The 17,103-nt window shown below is 50.3% G+C and overlaps 2 protein-coding genes across 8 annotated transcripts in view; one reads left to right on the forward strand and one right to left on the reverse strand.

The window, feature by feature from the left end:
- The window catches only part of Safb2 (scaffold attachment factor B2), a 28,595-nt gene extending 17,466 nt beyond the window's left edge, over positions 1-11,129 (reverse strand). For 5 of the 6 annotated variants that reach the window (XM_004865684.4, XM_004865683.4, XM_087201278.1 and 2 more), the window contains exons 1-8: positions 10,750-11,129; positions 9,530-9,617; positions 4,913-4,977; positions 4,631-4,834; positions 2,858-2,920; positions 2,227-2,254; positions 778-1,333; positions 302-351 (exon numbers count right to left, since the gene is read on the reverse strand). In XM_004865684.4, coding sequence (XP_004865741.1) covers positions 302-351; positions 778-1,333; positions 2,227-2,254; positions 2,858-2,920; positions 4,631-4,834; positions 4,913-4,977; positions 9,530-9,617; positions 10,750-10,935 — 1,240 coding nt within the window. In that variant the 5' untranslated portion in view covers positions 10,936-11,129. Of the gene's footprint in view, positions 1-301; positions 352-777; positions 1,334-2,226; positions 2,255-2,857; positions 2,921-4,630; positions 4,835-4,912; positions 4,978-9,529; positions 9,618-10,511; positions 10,713-10,749 lie in introns of those variants that run through there. The other variant, XM_021244886.2, reaches the window with a different exon arrangement.
- Positions 11,130-11,257: 128 nt separating this feature from the next.
- The window catches only part of Safb (scaffold attachment factor B), a 30,749-nt gene continuing 24,903 nt past the window's right edge, over positions 11,258-17,103 (forward strand). Inside the window, exons 1-2 of one of the 2 annotated variants that reach the window (XM_004865687.4) lie at positions 11,258-11,597; positions 15,213-15,297. In XM_004865687.4, coding sequence (XP_004865744.3) covers positions 11,274-11,597; positions 15,213-15,297 — 409 coding nt within the window. In that variant the 5' untranslated portion in view covers positions 11,258-11,273. The remainder of the gene's footprint in view (positions 11,598-15,212; positions 15,298-17,103) is intronic. The other variant, XM_004865686.4, reaches the window with a different exon arrangement.

Consider the following 17,103-nt stretch of genomic DNA (forward strand, 5'->3'; position numbering starts at 1 on the left):
GGAGCCAAGGGACAATCCCAGGCGGAGAGGCCTCTGCAGCATGGAAACCCATTATGCTGTTACTGCATGGCCAGAGGTCCTGACGTGGGATGCGATCGGCACCACCCTGACAAGCAGGACAGAAATGTAAAATACAGATGCCCCTGACACCGCCAACTCGGCTCTGCAGAAACCACTGGGGGGAAAGTCCCGTGGCCCATAACGTAGGACTTAAACTCCCGGGTGCAGAGGGACATCTGAGGCCCTTCCTCCCAACGCAACTCGAAGCACGTGGCCCCCAGCTGTGTACGTTCAACCATACCTTTTTCATCTTTAATGACTGGCTTTATATCTTTTTCTTCCTTAAAGGAGCTAGAGACAAAAGTTAATGTTACTCATACAGGAAAAAAACTAAAGTGAACTAAATTAAAAGTATGATATGTGCTAAAACTGAATACCTACCAGAATATTAGTCTGAAATAAAATCTTAACAGGCACCTTTGCAAGCTTATATTGGAAAATCTGACCCGAAAAGTACAATGTCAGATTCATAAGTCAATTCAATTAAGCTGAAGATAACAATTAATGACAATTTAAGAACACAACCGTGGTAGGTTGAGAAAAAGAAAAGAAACCGAATCACCCATTAAAAATACACAGAGAAATAAAACATTGTTTGGAAGTAAAACTACAATTTCAGCAGTCTGGCTGGCCAATTGCAGAAAAACAGCTTATGTGTGTCATAAATGACCAATGAAAAGGAGATAGCGTCTGGTCTAAAACTGAGAAACAACAAACCTCATTTTCTGATCAGCGCCCTCACTGGTTGAGGACTCTTTAGGAGCCGGAGGGACTTCATTACAAGCGTCAAACTCAAACTTCTTCACGTCTTCCTTGCTATCTCGGGGCTCCGGGCTCGGGGCTTCCGTGGGCGCTTCTGCCAGCTCCTGGCTAGAGGCCTCCGGCAGCTCGGAGGCCGCGCTACTCTGCTCAACTGGCTTCTCTAGCCCTACAGGCTCACAGTCCGTCCTCGCGCCTTCGCCTGTCTGCTCCACGGGCTCCCTTTTCACTACCGCTAACAGGGTGTCTGCCTCGCTCCACTGAGCGCGCGTTGACTCGCTGGCCAAATCTAAATCTCCCTCCTCCTCCTCCTCTTCTTCCTCTTCCTCCTGCTCTTCCTCCTCTTCCTCTTCCGGGTGGGCGCTGCCAAAAAGGTCCTCTTCCTCCGCCAGCTTCCTGTCTGGCCCCACGCTACTTGTATCCTGTGCAAATGGCTGCTCCAGCTCGGAACCTTCTTCTTTTACTGGCTCAGATTTACAAGTTTCCCCCAAAATGTCGAGTATTTTCTCATTTTCTACGGATTTAACAGGAATAGAATGGCACAAGGTTTAATTACCAGGGAAATAAAGCAATCACAAATGTGGAACTGGCACGGCTGCCACACTAACACGAAGAGCACCGCTAGCTACACAGAGATTGGAAAACCCGCGGGTACACACAGTTACACTGTACACTACCTGCGCTCCGACCACTGCTACGCCAGCCTCTAGCTACGGGGGAGAGAAAAGGCCCCAGACTCAGCAACTAGAACCACTGGCTGCTTTGCGACAGCCTTCTTCTTTCTGGATTTTCTTCAAGTATGGGTCTTCTGACTGATTGTCCAATGTCCACGGTGCAGAACCAAACAAATCACTGTTCTCCGAACAGCTCAACTTCCTGTTTCTTTGAGTTGTGGTTAGCGAACAGTTCAGCAGAGCCTCTTCCGTCTTTGGTGGGACAGAAACATAGTCCAGTGGGGAACGGCAGGTTCAGAGTTTTCTCGAGGAAACCCTGCTCTTCTCTTCGGGGATCCGGCCCCTTCTCGGGCGGCGCGTGCCCTGACACCAGCTTAGTCTGCCTCAACTGCGGTAACCAATCGACTGCAGCCAAATATCACAAGATCTGTTTTGTGTGTGGAAATGCGTGGCGGAATCATGGGGACATTACTTAAATGCCACTCTGCGTGGTCAGAGATGAAAAGCACCCCTGCGTCTCACGCACTACATTTGCCCTGGAGAGGCCCGGACGGCATGCCCACAGATCTGGTGATACGCATGGGTTTCCAATCTCTGACCCTCGTACCACCTGTACTGTCCACCACTAGGGTGATTTACAAGACCACACCACAGCTTAAGATACACACAGCTTTCAAACAGGGCTAGCGTGAGACCTTCCAAACCAGAACTGTCGCGTTTCTCTTATCAGTACCTGGCTCCAAGAGAGGTTCTTCAATATCCTGTTAAAAAGAGAAGAAAAGAGCACATCCACCCGTCACTTTAGGAACTGCACAACTCTGGCTTCTGAGAACAGATCTGCTCCGGGAACACTGCCGGTGCATGCCTGCGGGACCAGCGCTGGGCAGCGGCCATTCCTGGCCGGCCGAGGTAAGCCTGAGTCTGGGTGCTGGCCAAGGCTCTGGGTCAGAGCAGAGGGAATCACACAGCCAGCCAGCCATCGGCCATCACACTGGACTTGGGAACTGAACCACTTCCCCAAGCAGACTACCACGTGGGAGGAGAGCCTGCTACCTTCAACAAACCCGTCCACACTGCTCAAACCTCCGTGAAGTCCCACTGGCTCAGGACACCAGGCCCCACTGTTCCCCAACTTAGGGGCTGAGTTGGTCGCCCCCTTTCTGCAGCAGCTCCTCTGCACTGCCCACACCAGTGCACCTGGCTCTGCTCTCCCTGCTGTTTGGAACAGCCCCAGCAGAGGGCGCGTGCAGGGGCTGAACATGCTCAGCTGACCCTGGCTGCCTAGCTCAGCACCCCACCGTCTCTGCCACACACTCTCCTCAGCTGGGAAAACCACCACGCATTCGTCTCCAGCATCAGCTTACCGGAGTTACTTTGGAGTTCAGTGATGAAGCTTCCAAAGGGTTCTCAAAGTCTTCCCCATCCACCTGAAAGAGGAAATGAGGACCGCTCTGTGGAGACCAGCGCTGCGGCACCAAGGCTTCCACCTCTCTGCCATCTAGGCCACCTATGGCCACATCTGTCCTCTCAACACCTGCTACTCCACTCTGGAGCGCCGCCCCTCACTCCCTCCCTGCTCTGCCACACCTGCACCAGCGGCCATGGCTCTGGCTGAATGAAGGGGAAATGAGCTTGCCTGCCAGTCTCTGCACACTGGTGACCGACTTGTGCCCCCAACTGCACCTGTCCCAAACAACTCCAAATGATCAGGCAGATTTCACTTGGTGACAATAAATATTGTAGCTGAATGCCTGCATCTAGGTTGCTTTATTTATAACATGTATTTTTTTTTTTTTTCAAGACAAGGTCTTGGTATGTAGCCCAAGCTGGCCTTGAACTCACTGCCATCCTCCTGCCTCAGCCTCCTGAGTGCTGGGATTATAGGCATGCACTACGATGCCTGGCTTTACAATACGCACTTATTATGTCTTTTTTTTATTGAGACAGGGTCTTGCTATGCAGTTCAGGCTGGTCTTGAACTCACCATGTAGCCCAGGCTGGCCTTGAGACCCTAGCAATTCTCCTGCCTCAGCCTAAGTGCTGGGATTACAGGTGTGCACCACCACGCCTGGCACGACACATATTTAAAAATTGATGGCCAGGGATTTAGCTCAGTGGTTCCGCTGCCTGCCTCACAAGCGAAAGGTCCTGGTTTGATCCCCGGTACCAGAAAAAAAAAAAAAAAAAAAAAAGGATCATTTTCTTTTTTAGCTCGTTATGAAACAAAAGGAAAAGTGTTACCACCTTAAAGTCCACTAAAATTGAAGACCCTTATCTCTTCATGTGAAAAACAAAAGCATCCCTTCCTCCTCGTGCAGTCGTTAACCTAGCACATGTTTCGGGGGCACAGACAAGCACTCAGAGAGAGCCGCACGGGGAGGAGGGCAGACCCCTGTGGCTTGAGGTGTCCACTGCCCCTCACCCCCACCCCGGGGCAAGCCAGGGACATCTGGAGTTGGTGATTTCTGACTTTAGGGCTATGGTATAACCCTAAGCACTTCCTCCAAAGTGGAAAACTGTAATGCTTCCCAGGAACAACAACAAAACCCCAACTATAACAGCTGGCTGCGCAAGGCCAGTCAGATTAAAATGACAATCAGAACTGGCTCCGGAGGTGTGTGCCCATCATCCCAGCGTTCTGGGAAGCTGAGGCAGGAAGGCTGTGAGCTCAAGCACAGTCTGGGCAACTTAATGAAAACGTTACCGCAAAATAAAAACCAAAAGGGATAGAGATGTAATGCACTGCAAAGGCCCTTTAAGAAAAACCAAAAACAGAACTATTTCTTGAGCCAGATGCATTGGGACCCGCCGGTCACCTCAGCTGCTCGGGAGGCAGAGACAGGAGAATCACAAGTTCAAGGCCAGCCTAAGCAACTTAAGACGACCTTGTCTAAAAATAAAAAAAGGCTGTCCAAAAACTCCCTCTTAAATGGAAAAGGCTATCCTTAGCTGTGCTGGCCTTTGATTTCATAACCTAAATGGTCAGAAAGAGTCTTCTTGCCAAATATTCTAAAAATACTCGCCAGGACTATTTAGCCACATTTAGACAGCAAACTGGGTTCGGGGGACTTAGCGGAGCACTCCCTCGGGACAGGCCCTCGCCCCCGGCGCATACCACGCGTCTCCAAGTTACCTACAGCGTGTTCCGAGAGCCGAGCTGGAAGCTGTCCCAGCTGTGCAGCCACGTACTCTTTACTGTCACACAAGGGACCGAGAATGCTGTCGTCACCGCCGCCGTCCTCCCCGAAGTCCGGAGCACTGCTGTCCTCAGCCTCGTCTAACACGCTCATGCCCACCACGCCCATGCCCTGCAGGTTCTCCAGGCTCACGTCCACATCCTCCTGGAAGAGGGGGTGGCGTGTCAGCCACCACGGCAGCTGGAATTCAGCGCTGCCACACTCTCCCGAGACGCCACGTACCTGCCCGTCTCGAGAATCTTCTTCCAGGCCGTTGTCTTCTGTGCCTTCATCCTCCATCTTTTGCCCTAATTACAGAACAATTGTTTGATCAGGTAACACTCAAGTACTGGCCTCCTACTTAGTTGACCCAGGATGACAGCTCTCAACCTCAGTCAGAACACGTCACAGAGAAGTCAAAGTGTCTGCTCTGTCACTCGGAGTTCCGTTTCAACTGGTGCTCTACAGAAGCCCTCATCTGGGACAGGAGAGGTGAAGACCTCAGTGACTGATCAGTGCTCTGAGATTTTTCACAAGATAGCTAAACACTTCAAAAGACTTCACAATTGTTCCAAACTAAAACAAATACCCCAAAAGAAAATTGAGCCAAAGATAAACGCAAGGCTTTCCCAACCAACCCAGCCAACACAAGGCTCATGAGTAATCACGGAACTGCACCCCACACTAACACACTGTGCAGGGGTCTATCTCCGGGGTGGCACGCACCCAGCACCAAGGCCTGGGCTCCATCCCCAGCCCCAGGAAAAGCCCACCCAAACCATGCAGGCTGGTGCCCAGCTTGCTCGGGCTCCCGCAGCCGCCCATCCTCAGCGCCAGGAGCCCCGCCTTTGCCCCCCTGCAGCTCTGCAGGCAGTGTGGCAGAGGCTGTCACAAAGCTATCGGCCCCGGGCCTTGTGATGGCAGAACTATGCAGTCATGGTAGCTCCTCCACAGGGCTCGGGGGGAGGTGAAATGAAACTCCAACTTGAGAGGCAGAAAAAACTCTGGGGCGCCCACATCTCACATTTGTAAACTTCGCACACCCTCTGCTCCCAGTCAGCTTTCGGGGTGCTCAGTAAAAGTGTGGCGACGAGTTCAAACCAGAGCTACTCTCCTGTCTAAAAAGACACAATGCAGACACCCGAAAGGAAGTCACACCCGCCCGTTTTTGCTCACTGGCAGTAGACAAGGCAGACAGTAGCGCTCAATGGGGCAGGTAGTACAGCCACGGTGGAGACAGCTCTGGTCATCACAACTAAGGGGTCCAGGGGGATCCTGGTGCACCGACGGTAGAGGCCAAGGGGGCTGCCACACGCCTGCAGTACATAGGCACTGCCAGCCCAGAGCACGCAGCGGTGCCCAGGTGAAAGCCAGGGGTGCCACTGGAGCCTGACAACCTGAAAGGGTCTCGCTTTGAAACAGTAATGACACAGGAAAGCTTATGAAGTACACACCAGGTAAACAAAAGCTACTTTTATTAAAAACCTGTATGTGCTGGGTGTGATGCACACCTGTAATACCAGCACCTGGGAGGTTGAGGCAGGATGGCAATTTAGGACCTTGCATGGGTAAATTAGTGACCAAAAATAAAAAAGAGCTGGGGGTGCAGCTCAGTCCAAAGTCCTAGAATTCTATCCTCAGTACCAAAATAAATACATAAAAACAAAAGAAACCCTACAACTTTGCGCGCGCGCGCGCACACACACACACACACACACACACACACACACACACACACGAGTGAGGCCACATTTGTACAACTCACAGATGCATGTGGCTAGGGCCATTACCACTGCAGTTAAAATACTACTAGGTGTTAAAACCCTGACTGGCTGAGGCTACAATTTTATGTTCACGTGCATTTTTCCCATTTTCCAGGTTATCTGTATTTTCAGTTTCAAAAGTAAGAAAATTAAGCATTAAGAAATCTGATTATCAAAGGTCCTCACTGGAGTGTTCACAACATAGGAAAGCCGGAGCACGTCAGTCGCGGGGACCGCCAGGCCATCACCAACAGTCCCCACAATACCTGCAGGTCTCGTCATCCCCGCCTCCCATGGGACAATTTGGTTCCACTCCAGAGCTGGGACTCCCAACTCCACTGTCGCGCTCCCCATGACATCTATACACAGCCTCTCCTTCCCAAACCATGGTTAGGACCGTCCACCAACAGCACTGGCTCCTAGGTCTCCAGAGCCACCTGCAGCTCCCCTTGGGATTCGAGCAGCAGGGACACAGCCCATTGCCCTGTAGGTAGGGGGCGCCCCAGCGCACAAAACCAAATCTTAGGCCCATGCCCAACCTAACCCCGAATTGTCATCTTTCAGCACCACTGGTTACCAACCACTGTGCCTGGCCAGACAGGGTAGGGAAAGTGCTCTCGCTCCAATCTACAGTAAGGAGCTTTCTTTCTGTCCACGAGTTCAGCCACTCTGCCCCAGGAAGAGGCGGCAGTTCCAGGGAAGGTCTCCAAGGAGCCCCGTGACCAAGTGCAGCAGTCACGGCCTTTTCTGTCCAGAGTCTCCAAGCTGGGAGCTCCTGCAGTTCTAGGTGGGAGACTGGGCCCACTGAGGACCTGGGCCACCTGACCCTCCTCACAGGGCCGGACCACTTCCCTGCAGGAAGAAGAAGGGACCAGAGGCCCTTCCAACCCCACTGGAGCCGAAGCTACAATGCTCTCTACCAGGGGAACTCGCACATGACCTTTCCTGACAAAACACTAACTCTGAGTTGCTAGGATTTGACTTGAGCTTTGATCCAGAAATCCAGACAAGTATTGGAAGCACTAATAGCTACAGCTGGCACCAAATCTTCAGAGAAGGGTTAGTTTCTCTAATGATGCAAAAATCTCTGGTGGAAGCTGAGGACATTTGTTAGTATGTCTTGAACTTCACATTTAAATGAGCATGGCTGTTTAAGTTTCATTGGGAGGCTGAGGCAGGAGGATCACAAGTATGATGCCAGCCTGGGCATCAGAGCAAGACCTTATCTCAAAATAAAACTTTTAAAAATGGGCGGGGCTGTGGCTCAGAGTGCTTGCCTACCGTGTACGAGGGCCAAGGTTCAAAGAAAGTTTTAAACTCTAGTAAAGTTTTCTCACAACTAAACAAAAACACATTTCCAATCGCGGCTAATTTCACATCCATGCAGGAGAGATACCGGTGTGGCTCCTGCGGGCCACCAGCCTCTCCCATTCTCCAGCAACTTGGTCAGTTTCTTAGCTGAAATCCCAACACTTCCAAGGACAACAAAAACACATCAATGTCCCAGACGTAAATTCTAATTTCAATTCCTTATGTTGCCTAACTGAAAAAGCTAACCTTTCGAAACACTTGCAGCAGTTTTAAACAGATGTGTTATGGAGAAGTTGTTCTTCTAGGAGCAGCAGCTTAAAGATAAAGGGATACTGTTGGAAGGGCTACCGTTTAATTTCTTTTCACTTTCTCAGCAGCTGTCCTCACTACCTGAATTTAGGGTCTCTTCCCACGATGGGAACATGGGCAGCTGTGAGAAGTTCCACACGGCACCTTCCAGAAAACAAGTTCAGGCTGGGGGAATGAGCTCCGTGCTCAGGACACACAGGCCCGAGCACCGCAAAAGACAAAACCAAGCCCAGCACCCAGAGTCTCAAATGATACTGTCCTTCTCCCTAGAGAATCTGATAAGGACAGAGCCAAGTAGGACGGTGAAGGCTTCAAAGTCATGAATTCAGAGGTCTCTGAAAATAACTTATCAATCACAAAAAGTATGAATGAAATACTGAAATTAGGTTACAAGGCTGAGGGTCAAAAACAGTTACTCAGTAGAAGAAAACACAAAACACCACACCGTGTGATCCTGATCACATGAAATGTCCAAAACAGGCAAATCTAGGCAGAAAGTAGATTCGTGGGTGCCAGGGGCTGTAGAGAGAGGGGCCCAGAGTGACCACTAATGGAGATAAGGTTTCCTCCTGAAATGACAAGAATGTTCCAAACCAGATAAGTGATGGTAGCCATGCAGTCCCATGAATATCCTAGAAAGCACTGAATTGTACACTTTAGGTGAAAGTTTAAGAGCTTGTAAATTATTAGTGTTTTTGGGGGGGTTTTTTTGAGACAGGGTTTCCCTATGTAGTTCAGCCTGTCCTTGAACTATGTAGCTCAGGCTGGCCCAAACTTGCAGAGATCCTCTTGCCTCAGCCTCTTGAGTTCTGGGATGACAGGTGTGCACCACCATGCCTGGTTTTTTTTTGTTTTGGAGACAGGGTCTCACTATGTAGTTCAGGCTAGTCTTGAACTCACAGTGATCCTTCTGCTTCAGTCTCCTGAATACCAAGATTATAGGCCTGTGCCACCATGGCCAGCTGCATCTTGATTTTTAAAACAACACCAGGGTTGGAGGCAAGTCAGTGGCAGAACGAACAACTAGCAGTGCAAGGCCCGAGTATGATCTCAACATCGCAGAAAAACAAAAGACAACACACTGGTAAAAATAGAGGCTGGGTGCAAATATCCCAGCAATCTATTTTGGACCCCAGGGAAGCCAGTCCCTCTTCGGCCTCAGGTTCATGACATTTTCCTTGGTTTAAGACCTATTTTTTGAACAAGGAAGAAAGCCAGGCAGAGGCAGCATTTGTTGCTTGGATTGGTTGGGGCAGCTTTCCTCTGTTCTTTCCTAAAACAAAGGCTGAAACGTTTCCATATCTATTTTAACTCAACTCAGCACCTACATGCTGTTTTGCAGCTTTGACACAACTACCTGACAGGGAGCGAGGAGACAGCTTCCATCCTAGAGGGGGAACTGATGGCTGGCAAAGCAGTTTGGACAGCCAGACCACAGAGCAATCCCTCTGTTCTCTAAGAGAAGACGTGTGGCTACCTTTAGCACATCTCTTTGCTGTCTTCTTGCTAGTGGTTTCCAACTCAATGCCAATTTCATCCGGATCTTGCCCTTCTTCCTTAACCGCCTGTTGGAAAGAAACAGAGTTTTACAAGGTTACTTATTAAGTGCGGCGTGGCACACCCTGTCCCCTAAGTGGCTACTCCCCAGAGCACAAAGGGCTTCTGTTACGTGGGCTGCAACTCCAAGGTACAGGACGAACCCAGCACAACTTGGTTCTGTCTGGGCCCAGGGCCCAAATGACACAGGACAGGGACGCTGTGGATTTTGCTGCAAAATCAGGGTCAACGAGCATTCCTGAAAAGGTCACTTAGCCCCGTGTCACCCAACCCTGTACTTGTCGTAGTTCTGAGAGAGCCTCACTATGTAGCCCAGGCTGGCCTTGAACTTGCACTTGCAGGGAGATCCTCCTGCCTCAGCTGAGACTACCAGGGTGCACCACCACGCCCAGCTTGCAACCCCGTACTTAAAAGTCACACACGGGGACAAATAATAACAGAGAAGAAAAAACAAAAACCAAAAACAGAGAGACTACATCTGGCCCGGCTAGGGCAAAGGGTTGGGTGGGGTTACGTGGTTTTATATATACCCACCCGGTATTTCAATGCCTGAGAAATCATCAGGTCCCCACTCAAGGTGCATGTCTCAGCTGTGGACACCCACAAACGTCACACACATGTCAACCGCTATGAAGCTAAGAGTGTAAGCTCAGGTCCAGGTCTTGACACAGGTGTAGGGAGGTGGAGCCCCACCTCAGGGAGAGTGGTCGGGAAGTGACAGCTTCTACAGCTCCCAGGGTGACCACGGGCTCCACGCAGAAGACCTGGGACACCTGGATGGAGGTGTGAATGCAAAGGCCCTGGGGTAGGGAAAGCCCCGCCCCCTTCTATGCCTCTCAGGCACCCATTCTGCCAGGGGGAAACTGAGGTGCAGAGGGGAAGGAACCCATGTTCAAGGTCACCTGTTCAAGTGTCCACCACGAGCAGAGGGAGCTGCCGGGGCCAGCCCGCAAGCCACCAAGAGCGGCCTGAAGCGCCCTGGGGGCGAGGGGCTGGAAAGAGGCTGGGAAGCACGGCAAAGAGAGGAGCAGTGGCAGCCAAGGTCACACAGCGGGGACCCTGGAGACTGACGGCGGCGGCTGAAGGGGTCGCCCAAAGTCCAGGATCGCGGTGACAGGCCGAGTCCCCGCGCCACCTCACCTTCTTGAGCCGCTCCATCAGGACACTCTTGTTGCCACCGGTGTCCAAATTCCGCTTCTTCAGCTCCGCCCGCAGGTCGATCACTCGCAACTCACTGAGCCGCCGCGTCCCAGTCTCCGAGGGGCCCGAACCCAGAGCAACCGTGCCAGAGCCCGAGTCACCCGACCCTGCCAGAGGTTCCGCCATCCTCGCTATCGCGGTTTAGCGCCCTCACCGCCGGCGGCTGTAGCGGTTCTGAGCACAAAATGGCGCCGCCTAAGAGGAAAACGCACTCGCTTCCTCCCGCCCCGCTTTGCGGCCGCGCATGCGTACCACCCTCACGAGCGTTCTCAGCCTCAGGCAAGCTCGCTCACCGACCAACCTCATGTCCCTCGCCACAACGCGCAGGCGCCGCCACTGCAGCACGCATGCGTCGAGATCGTCCGCGGCGGGAGGCCCAGAAGGAGAAACGCGCCTGCGCACATCTCCCCGGGGTTCTCACCACGCATGTGCAGATGAGACTTGGAGCGTCGGTCTCGCGCCGGATGCGCCTGCGTAGAAGCGAGGCGCGCCGGGCGGCTGGAGCGGTTTCCTCGCAGGCGGCGCCATTTTGTGCTAGAAGCCGAGAAAAAACCGGCCCGGTTCTGTGTGAAGGGGGCGACGGAACCAGGGTCCCTGGAATGGCGGAGACTCTGTCGGGTTTAGGAGATTCGGGTGCGGCGAGCGCAGCTGCTCTGAGTTCCGCCTCGTCGGAAACCGGGACGCGGCGCCTCAGCGACCTGCGGGTGATCGACCTGCGGGCGGAACTGAGGAAACGGAATCTGGATTCCAGTGGTAACAAGAGCGTTTTGATGGAGCGGCTGAAAAAGGTAGAGCGGGGCTCTAGGAGTGGGCCCAGGGTGGCTTGAAGAGCCCCGCAGGCGCGACTGTGTACCCTCGGCTGCCCCCGGCCTGGCGCCGGGGTCTCTTGGCTCTTTCAGGGCCCGGGATGCTCCGAGGCCGGCTGGCCTCGCCGCACTGGGGCGAGGAAAGGGGGGGGGTAAAAACAAGCAAGGTGCAGAGGGGAGAAGCGGTCGCCGTCCCAAGGTCCTGGGAGCAGTGACATCGGCTCCGGCGCTGAGGTACCTCCTCCGCGGGTCCCATCTCGGGTTCTAGCTGGAGCGGGACCCCAAAATCCGCACTGAGTGAGATTGAAGGCGTTCGGTCAAGGTCACACAGCCGGGGCGGGGAGTGTCGGGATTTGAACCCAGACCCGTCCTCCCCCGGGGCTTCAGTGCTGGGTTCCCGGCGGGGGGGGGGGGACGGACACCGAAAAGTAAAGGTAAACTGCTCAGGGAAATATCCGAGGCGAGGAGAAAAAAAGAAACTGGTTTTAACGATTTTCCAAGGACTAGCCGGGGGAAGTAACGTGGCAGGAATGAAGAGCGCCTGTCAGCTCTGGGAAATGTCAGATACATACTGTTACAGTATTTTTTGTTTTGTTTTGTTTTGTTTGAGACAGAGACTTGATTTGTAGTTAAAGCTGGCCTTGAACCCAGTGTTTATCCCAGGGTAGCCTCAAACTCGCGGAGATCCTCCTGGCTCGGCCTCCAGAGTGCTGGAAAACAAGCGCCATCTCGTGCACTTGCTGTTAGGTTTAAAAAAGAAGGAAAAAAACATCGGAACTTTGCCAGTTGTGTCCATCTGGCCTTGCTGTTGGGCACGGAAGACCTTTAACCTCTTGTGGGTCTGTTGTTTTGAGGGTGGGGAAGGGAGAGATTGAACCCAGGGCCTTTGCACTGAGCTACATCTCCAGCTCCTTTTTTAATTATTTATTTTGAGACTGGATCTGGTGCAGTTGCCCAGGATGGGCTGGAGCTTGCAATCTTTTCTGGGGGGGGGCGGCGGGTACGGGGGATTGAACTTGGGTCCTTGAACTTGCTAGACAGGTGGTGAAACTACTGAGCTAAATCCCCGGCCCAGGAGCTTGCAATCTTCCTTCCTACCTCACCCTCTTAGAGTGTAGGGATTAAAGTCTTTTAAAAGAGAAATGATAGTGCTTTGGGATTAGATAAGGTCGCGTGGCATGGTTTGGCATGTTGCCTGGCACAGCTAAACACTACTTGTGATTGTTATCACAGTTTGATTTTCCTGTCAGTGTCACCTTTTGTCATTAATAGATCAGGTCTCTAACCTTGAGGGATTCTTTTTTTCTTTCTTTCTTTTTTTTTTTTTGATACCGGGGATAGAACTCAGGACCTTGCGCTTGTGAGGCAGGCGCCAGAACCACTGAGCTAAATGCCCGGCCCCCTTGGATTCTGAGGGATCCTTTTATAGATGTGGTGAGCACCCCAGTTAGTCCCTATTTTCCTTGTTCTGGGGGGAGAGGGCGATGCTTTTTCTCCTTTCTTTCTCCTATTAGAATCTTGGGGCCTCTCCTCTGCAGTCTTTAGCTGTACCACCTGCCCTCCAGCCCTTTCAGACAGAGGCTGGTGACTCACTCCATCCTCCTGGACGCTAAACAACCAAAGAAGTTTACGGTTTTAGTACCAGTTACTATTAAGATGAAATAGGGATTATTTCCCATTTTTGTAAGGAAGAAGCTTAGGCTCAAGAGTGGTACCTGATGTGCCTAGACGTGCTTGGGCCTTTTTAAAGCTCAAGCTTTTGTTTCTTTCTGTGTAGTTACTGAGTGTTTATTGAGACAGAGCAGGAACTCTATTGACCAAGAGATTTACCTGGAGAAAATGCAGGAAGAGTGGAAATTCACCACTGGGAAGGTGTGGGCCCTGTTCTTAGAGCTTCGTGTCAGCCAAACCAATTTGGGGGGGCCTTATCCCCAGTGAGTAAGCCTGTAAAGCTTCGATGGCCTTGAGTTTCTGTCAGGCTAGGGGCTGGGACTAGTGTATGACCTCCCAAATTGTTTTCTCATTGCCCCCCTGGAGGGCACAAATGTATCTCCCTCTTCTCAGGAATGTAGAGTCAATGCAGAAATGCCACCAACCCATAGGCTGTCTGTTAGCGGGCCTCAGCAAGGCTGGTGAGGCAAGGCTGGTGTCGTGGAGCTTCTTTCTTTCCCACTCTGTCACCGAGTTGGTATCCTGTTCTTGGTTTTTGCCAGGAACTGCAAAAGAGCAAAAAGTGGAGGGATTTGCTGAGGCCTGCAAGGATGACTGTAAACATTGTGCCCATGGGAGACACCAGGGGTTGAATGGGACGCCTCCTGCCTGGGGCAGCTCTGTTCATGTGACAGTTCAGAATTGGCTGTTGCTAGGAAGAGAGCAAGAACTAATTGTGCTTTTCCTTGATCTCAGAACAGAACTCCGATTCCTTCTGGTGTTCATGTAGAGGAGAGATTGTCTTTGCTGTTGGTAGAGATTCTGTGCAGAACCCCAAAGTCCCAATACTAAATTCAGACTTACCAAGCTGGGAAACTCCTGAAAAATCTTAGAGATGTCTGAAGCTGTAGGTAAAACACAGCACTTAACGTGGCTTTAAACAAACCATGTGTAGGTGAGGGTGTGGCTTAATGGTAGAGAACTTGCCTAGTATGTGCCAAGGCCCTGGAACTGGCCCTTAGCACTATGAGAACAAAACAACACAAATGAGAATTTGAGCTCACAAGATAGTACAATAATGAGAGAAAAGGTTATAAGTAAAACCAAACTTGAACCCATTTATAGGAGTGCTGTCAACAATATGGTTACTGATTTGAGGAGTGTCTGCTCTGTGCTGGCGGGTGCTGTGCTGCAAAAGGGGATGAATGACAGATGCTTAGGGTGAGAGGCATCACCTGCCCAGAAACCCTTACTCAGTATGCTGATCGGTACAGAGAACTGATGGCCGAGGAAGGTCCTGGAGGCAGTCGGGGTGTGTGTGGTCCTGTGCCCATCACACTGTGGGTGCTCAGCCAGTGAGTGTCAGTGTTTTACCCAGACTGTTTGGAGCACAGCCGTGCCATAGAGAGGTGAGGCTGGAGGGCTAAACTGCATGTTGCTGGGTAAAGCTGAAGGGAATTCACCGGTGCTTTTCTTTTTTTGAGTTCTTTTGGGCCCAGGAATAGAATGAACCTTTTGGTTGTTGAGTGTTTGCTCTACACCGTGCCAGAGTCTGCACAGCAGCCTGTGTTCCAGAGAGCAGAGTAAAACTGCCTGCATCCCCACACTAAGAACTCATGGTCTGTTTACCTTCAGAGCCCCTGTTCCCATGTAGAGCAGGATAAGAAATGGATGGGAAGATAGGTGTCCATTGGGCTGAGGGCATTTTCAGATTGGTAGCAACTGTGTTCTCCTAAAGATGAGGATTCTGGGAAAGTCCATGTGGGTGTGTGTGAGTTGTTTTTGGTTTTTTAAAAGAGGACTTGTAGTGTTGTCAGGGTTGATCAAACTGCTGGGCCCAAGACGTCTACCGACCTGAGCCTCGTGAGCCACTGGGACTGCAGGTGTGTGCCGCTGCACCGGGCTGTGTGGTTTCTTGGGTCAGCTTCTTTTATACCTTCCCTTTAGGCAATTGAAGATGAAGGTGGTAACCCTGATGAAATTGAAGTTACGTCTGAAGGAAACAAGAAAACATCCAAGAGATCCAGTAAAGGTATGAGGGATTGATAAGCATGTGTGATGCTCTGTGGTTACTGGATTGTCTTTTGTTTTTTGTTTTTTTGGGTACTGGGGATGGAACTTGGGACCTTGTGCTTTCGAGGGAGGCATCGGAACCACTGAGCTAAATCCCCGGCCCTGGATTGTCTTTGGACCAGCAGCTACCCTTCCCAGTCAGAGGCAACACACTAGTAAAAGTTGGGGCCTGCTCTCCAGATTTCCTATGTATATACAGTCATTTAAATAATATAATTAGTTTGCTTTTTTGTCCCCCCAAAGACAGGGTCTCGCTCATGTAGCTTTGGCTGGTGTCAAACTCATCACGATGCTCCTGCCTCAGTCTCCTGAGTGCTGGGATGACAAGTGTGTGCCACCACACCCAGCAAGTAGCTACTAGATAGATATGCATACACAGTTGAATACACACATCTTTGTTTGAAGAAATTGGCCCTGTTACACAAAATCTTATGTAATTTGCTTTTTTCACTTAGAATGGGATATCTTTTCTATGATGGTACAGATGGAATAAATAGGCCCTATTCTTTATCTATAGACTAATACCCTGTATACCAAAGTATTAGTGTTTAGTTCATCGGTCTGTCATAGGTTTTTGCCAGGTTTTACTGGGCATTTCTAATTTTCAGTGTTGGCATGAGCCAGAGGTACTTCTTCAAAGTTAAAGGAATATTTTTGTTTTGCTTTTTGAGATAAAGTCTCACACTGTGTTGCCCAGATTAGCCTAGGACACCTGGGCCCGAGTGATCTTGTCTCAGCCTCCCAAGTAGCTGGGACTACAGGTGTGCACACTTCTATGCCCAGCAGGGAGTGTGTCAGCAAGGAGTGTGTTTTTGATAACTTAGTAAAGGCAGAATTTGGGGGTCAAAAGGTATGGCATTCTATTTTAAACTAACTAGAAACAAATAGCTCTCCAACAGTACTGGTTAATGTCTGTCCAACAGTGGTTGCCTATTTCTTTAAACTCTCATTAACAACTGAGGTTTTAAATTTTTTTAAGTTGTCTATTAGAATAAAAATATTTCATTGTATTCATCTGCATTTCTCTACAGGTAAAATTTCATTTGCATTTCTTTACAGGTTAGACAAGCTTCTGATTATTGGCCATCTGTGTTTTCTCAATTGCCTTTTTATACCTTTTGCATATTTTTTACTGAGTTGTGATTGCTTTCTATAGAAAATATTGCACTTGTTTATTCCAGTCTGTTATTTGAGTTGTTTATGGTGCTTTGGCTAGTGAAGTCTTACTCTTCTATATGGGCAGTGTGGCCAACCTGTTCTATATGGCTCCTAAGCTTTATGTTGTGGTTAAAAAGAAAGATTACCCTATGTTACAAAGTAATGTTTATGTCTTGTTTTGTTTTGTTTTTGAGACAAGGTCTCCCTAATATGTATTTCAGGCTGGCTTGAACTCTCAGAAGCCTCTGGAGTGCTGGGATTATAGGCATATGCTACCACACCTGGCTAATGATTTTATTTTTACCTCAGGGTATTGAAGTCATTCAGACTTTATCATTGCATATGGTGTGAGTGGCAAGTGGAATCCAAAGCATGGAACATTTCCCACATTGAAAACTAGTCACCAGCTCCACCCACCCCAGCCAAAACAAAACACTGTTGTGATTATTTTCACTAGAGATTAGTTTCTGTTTTTCTAGAACTTCATGTAAGATGGCGTCATGCAATAAAACCTTTTGGTGTCTGGTTCCTCCTCTCCCTTGGTATAATTATATTCTGGACCTCTGCAATCCATTTTGATATTTAGTAGCACAAGTCTGGTAAGTTT

Source organism: Heterocephalus glaber, unplaced genomic scaffold (genome assembly GCF_053883595.1).
Source record: "Heterocephalus glaber isolate CG9 unplaced genomic scaffold, H.glaber_assembly_v1.0 deba00001760, whole genome shotgun sequence".
NCBI classification, from domain to species: Eukaryota; Metazoa; Chordata; class Mammalia; order Rodentia; family Bathyergidae; genus Heterocephalus; species Heterocephalus glaber.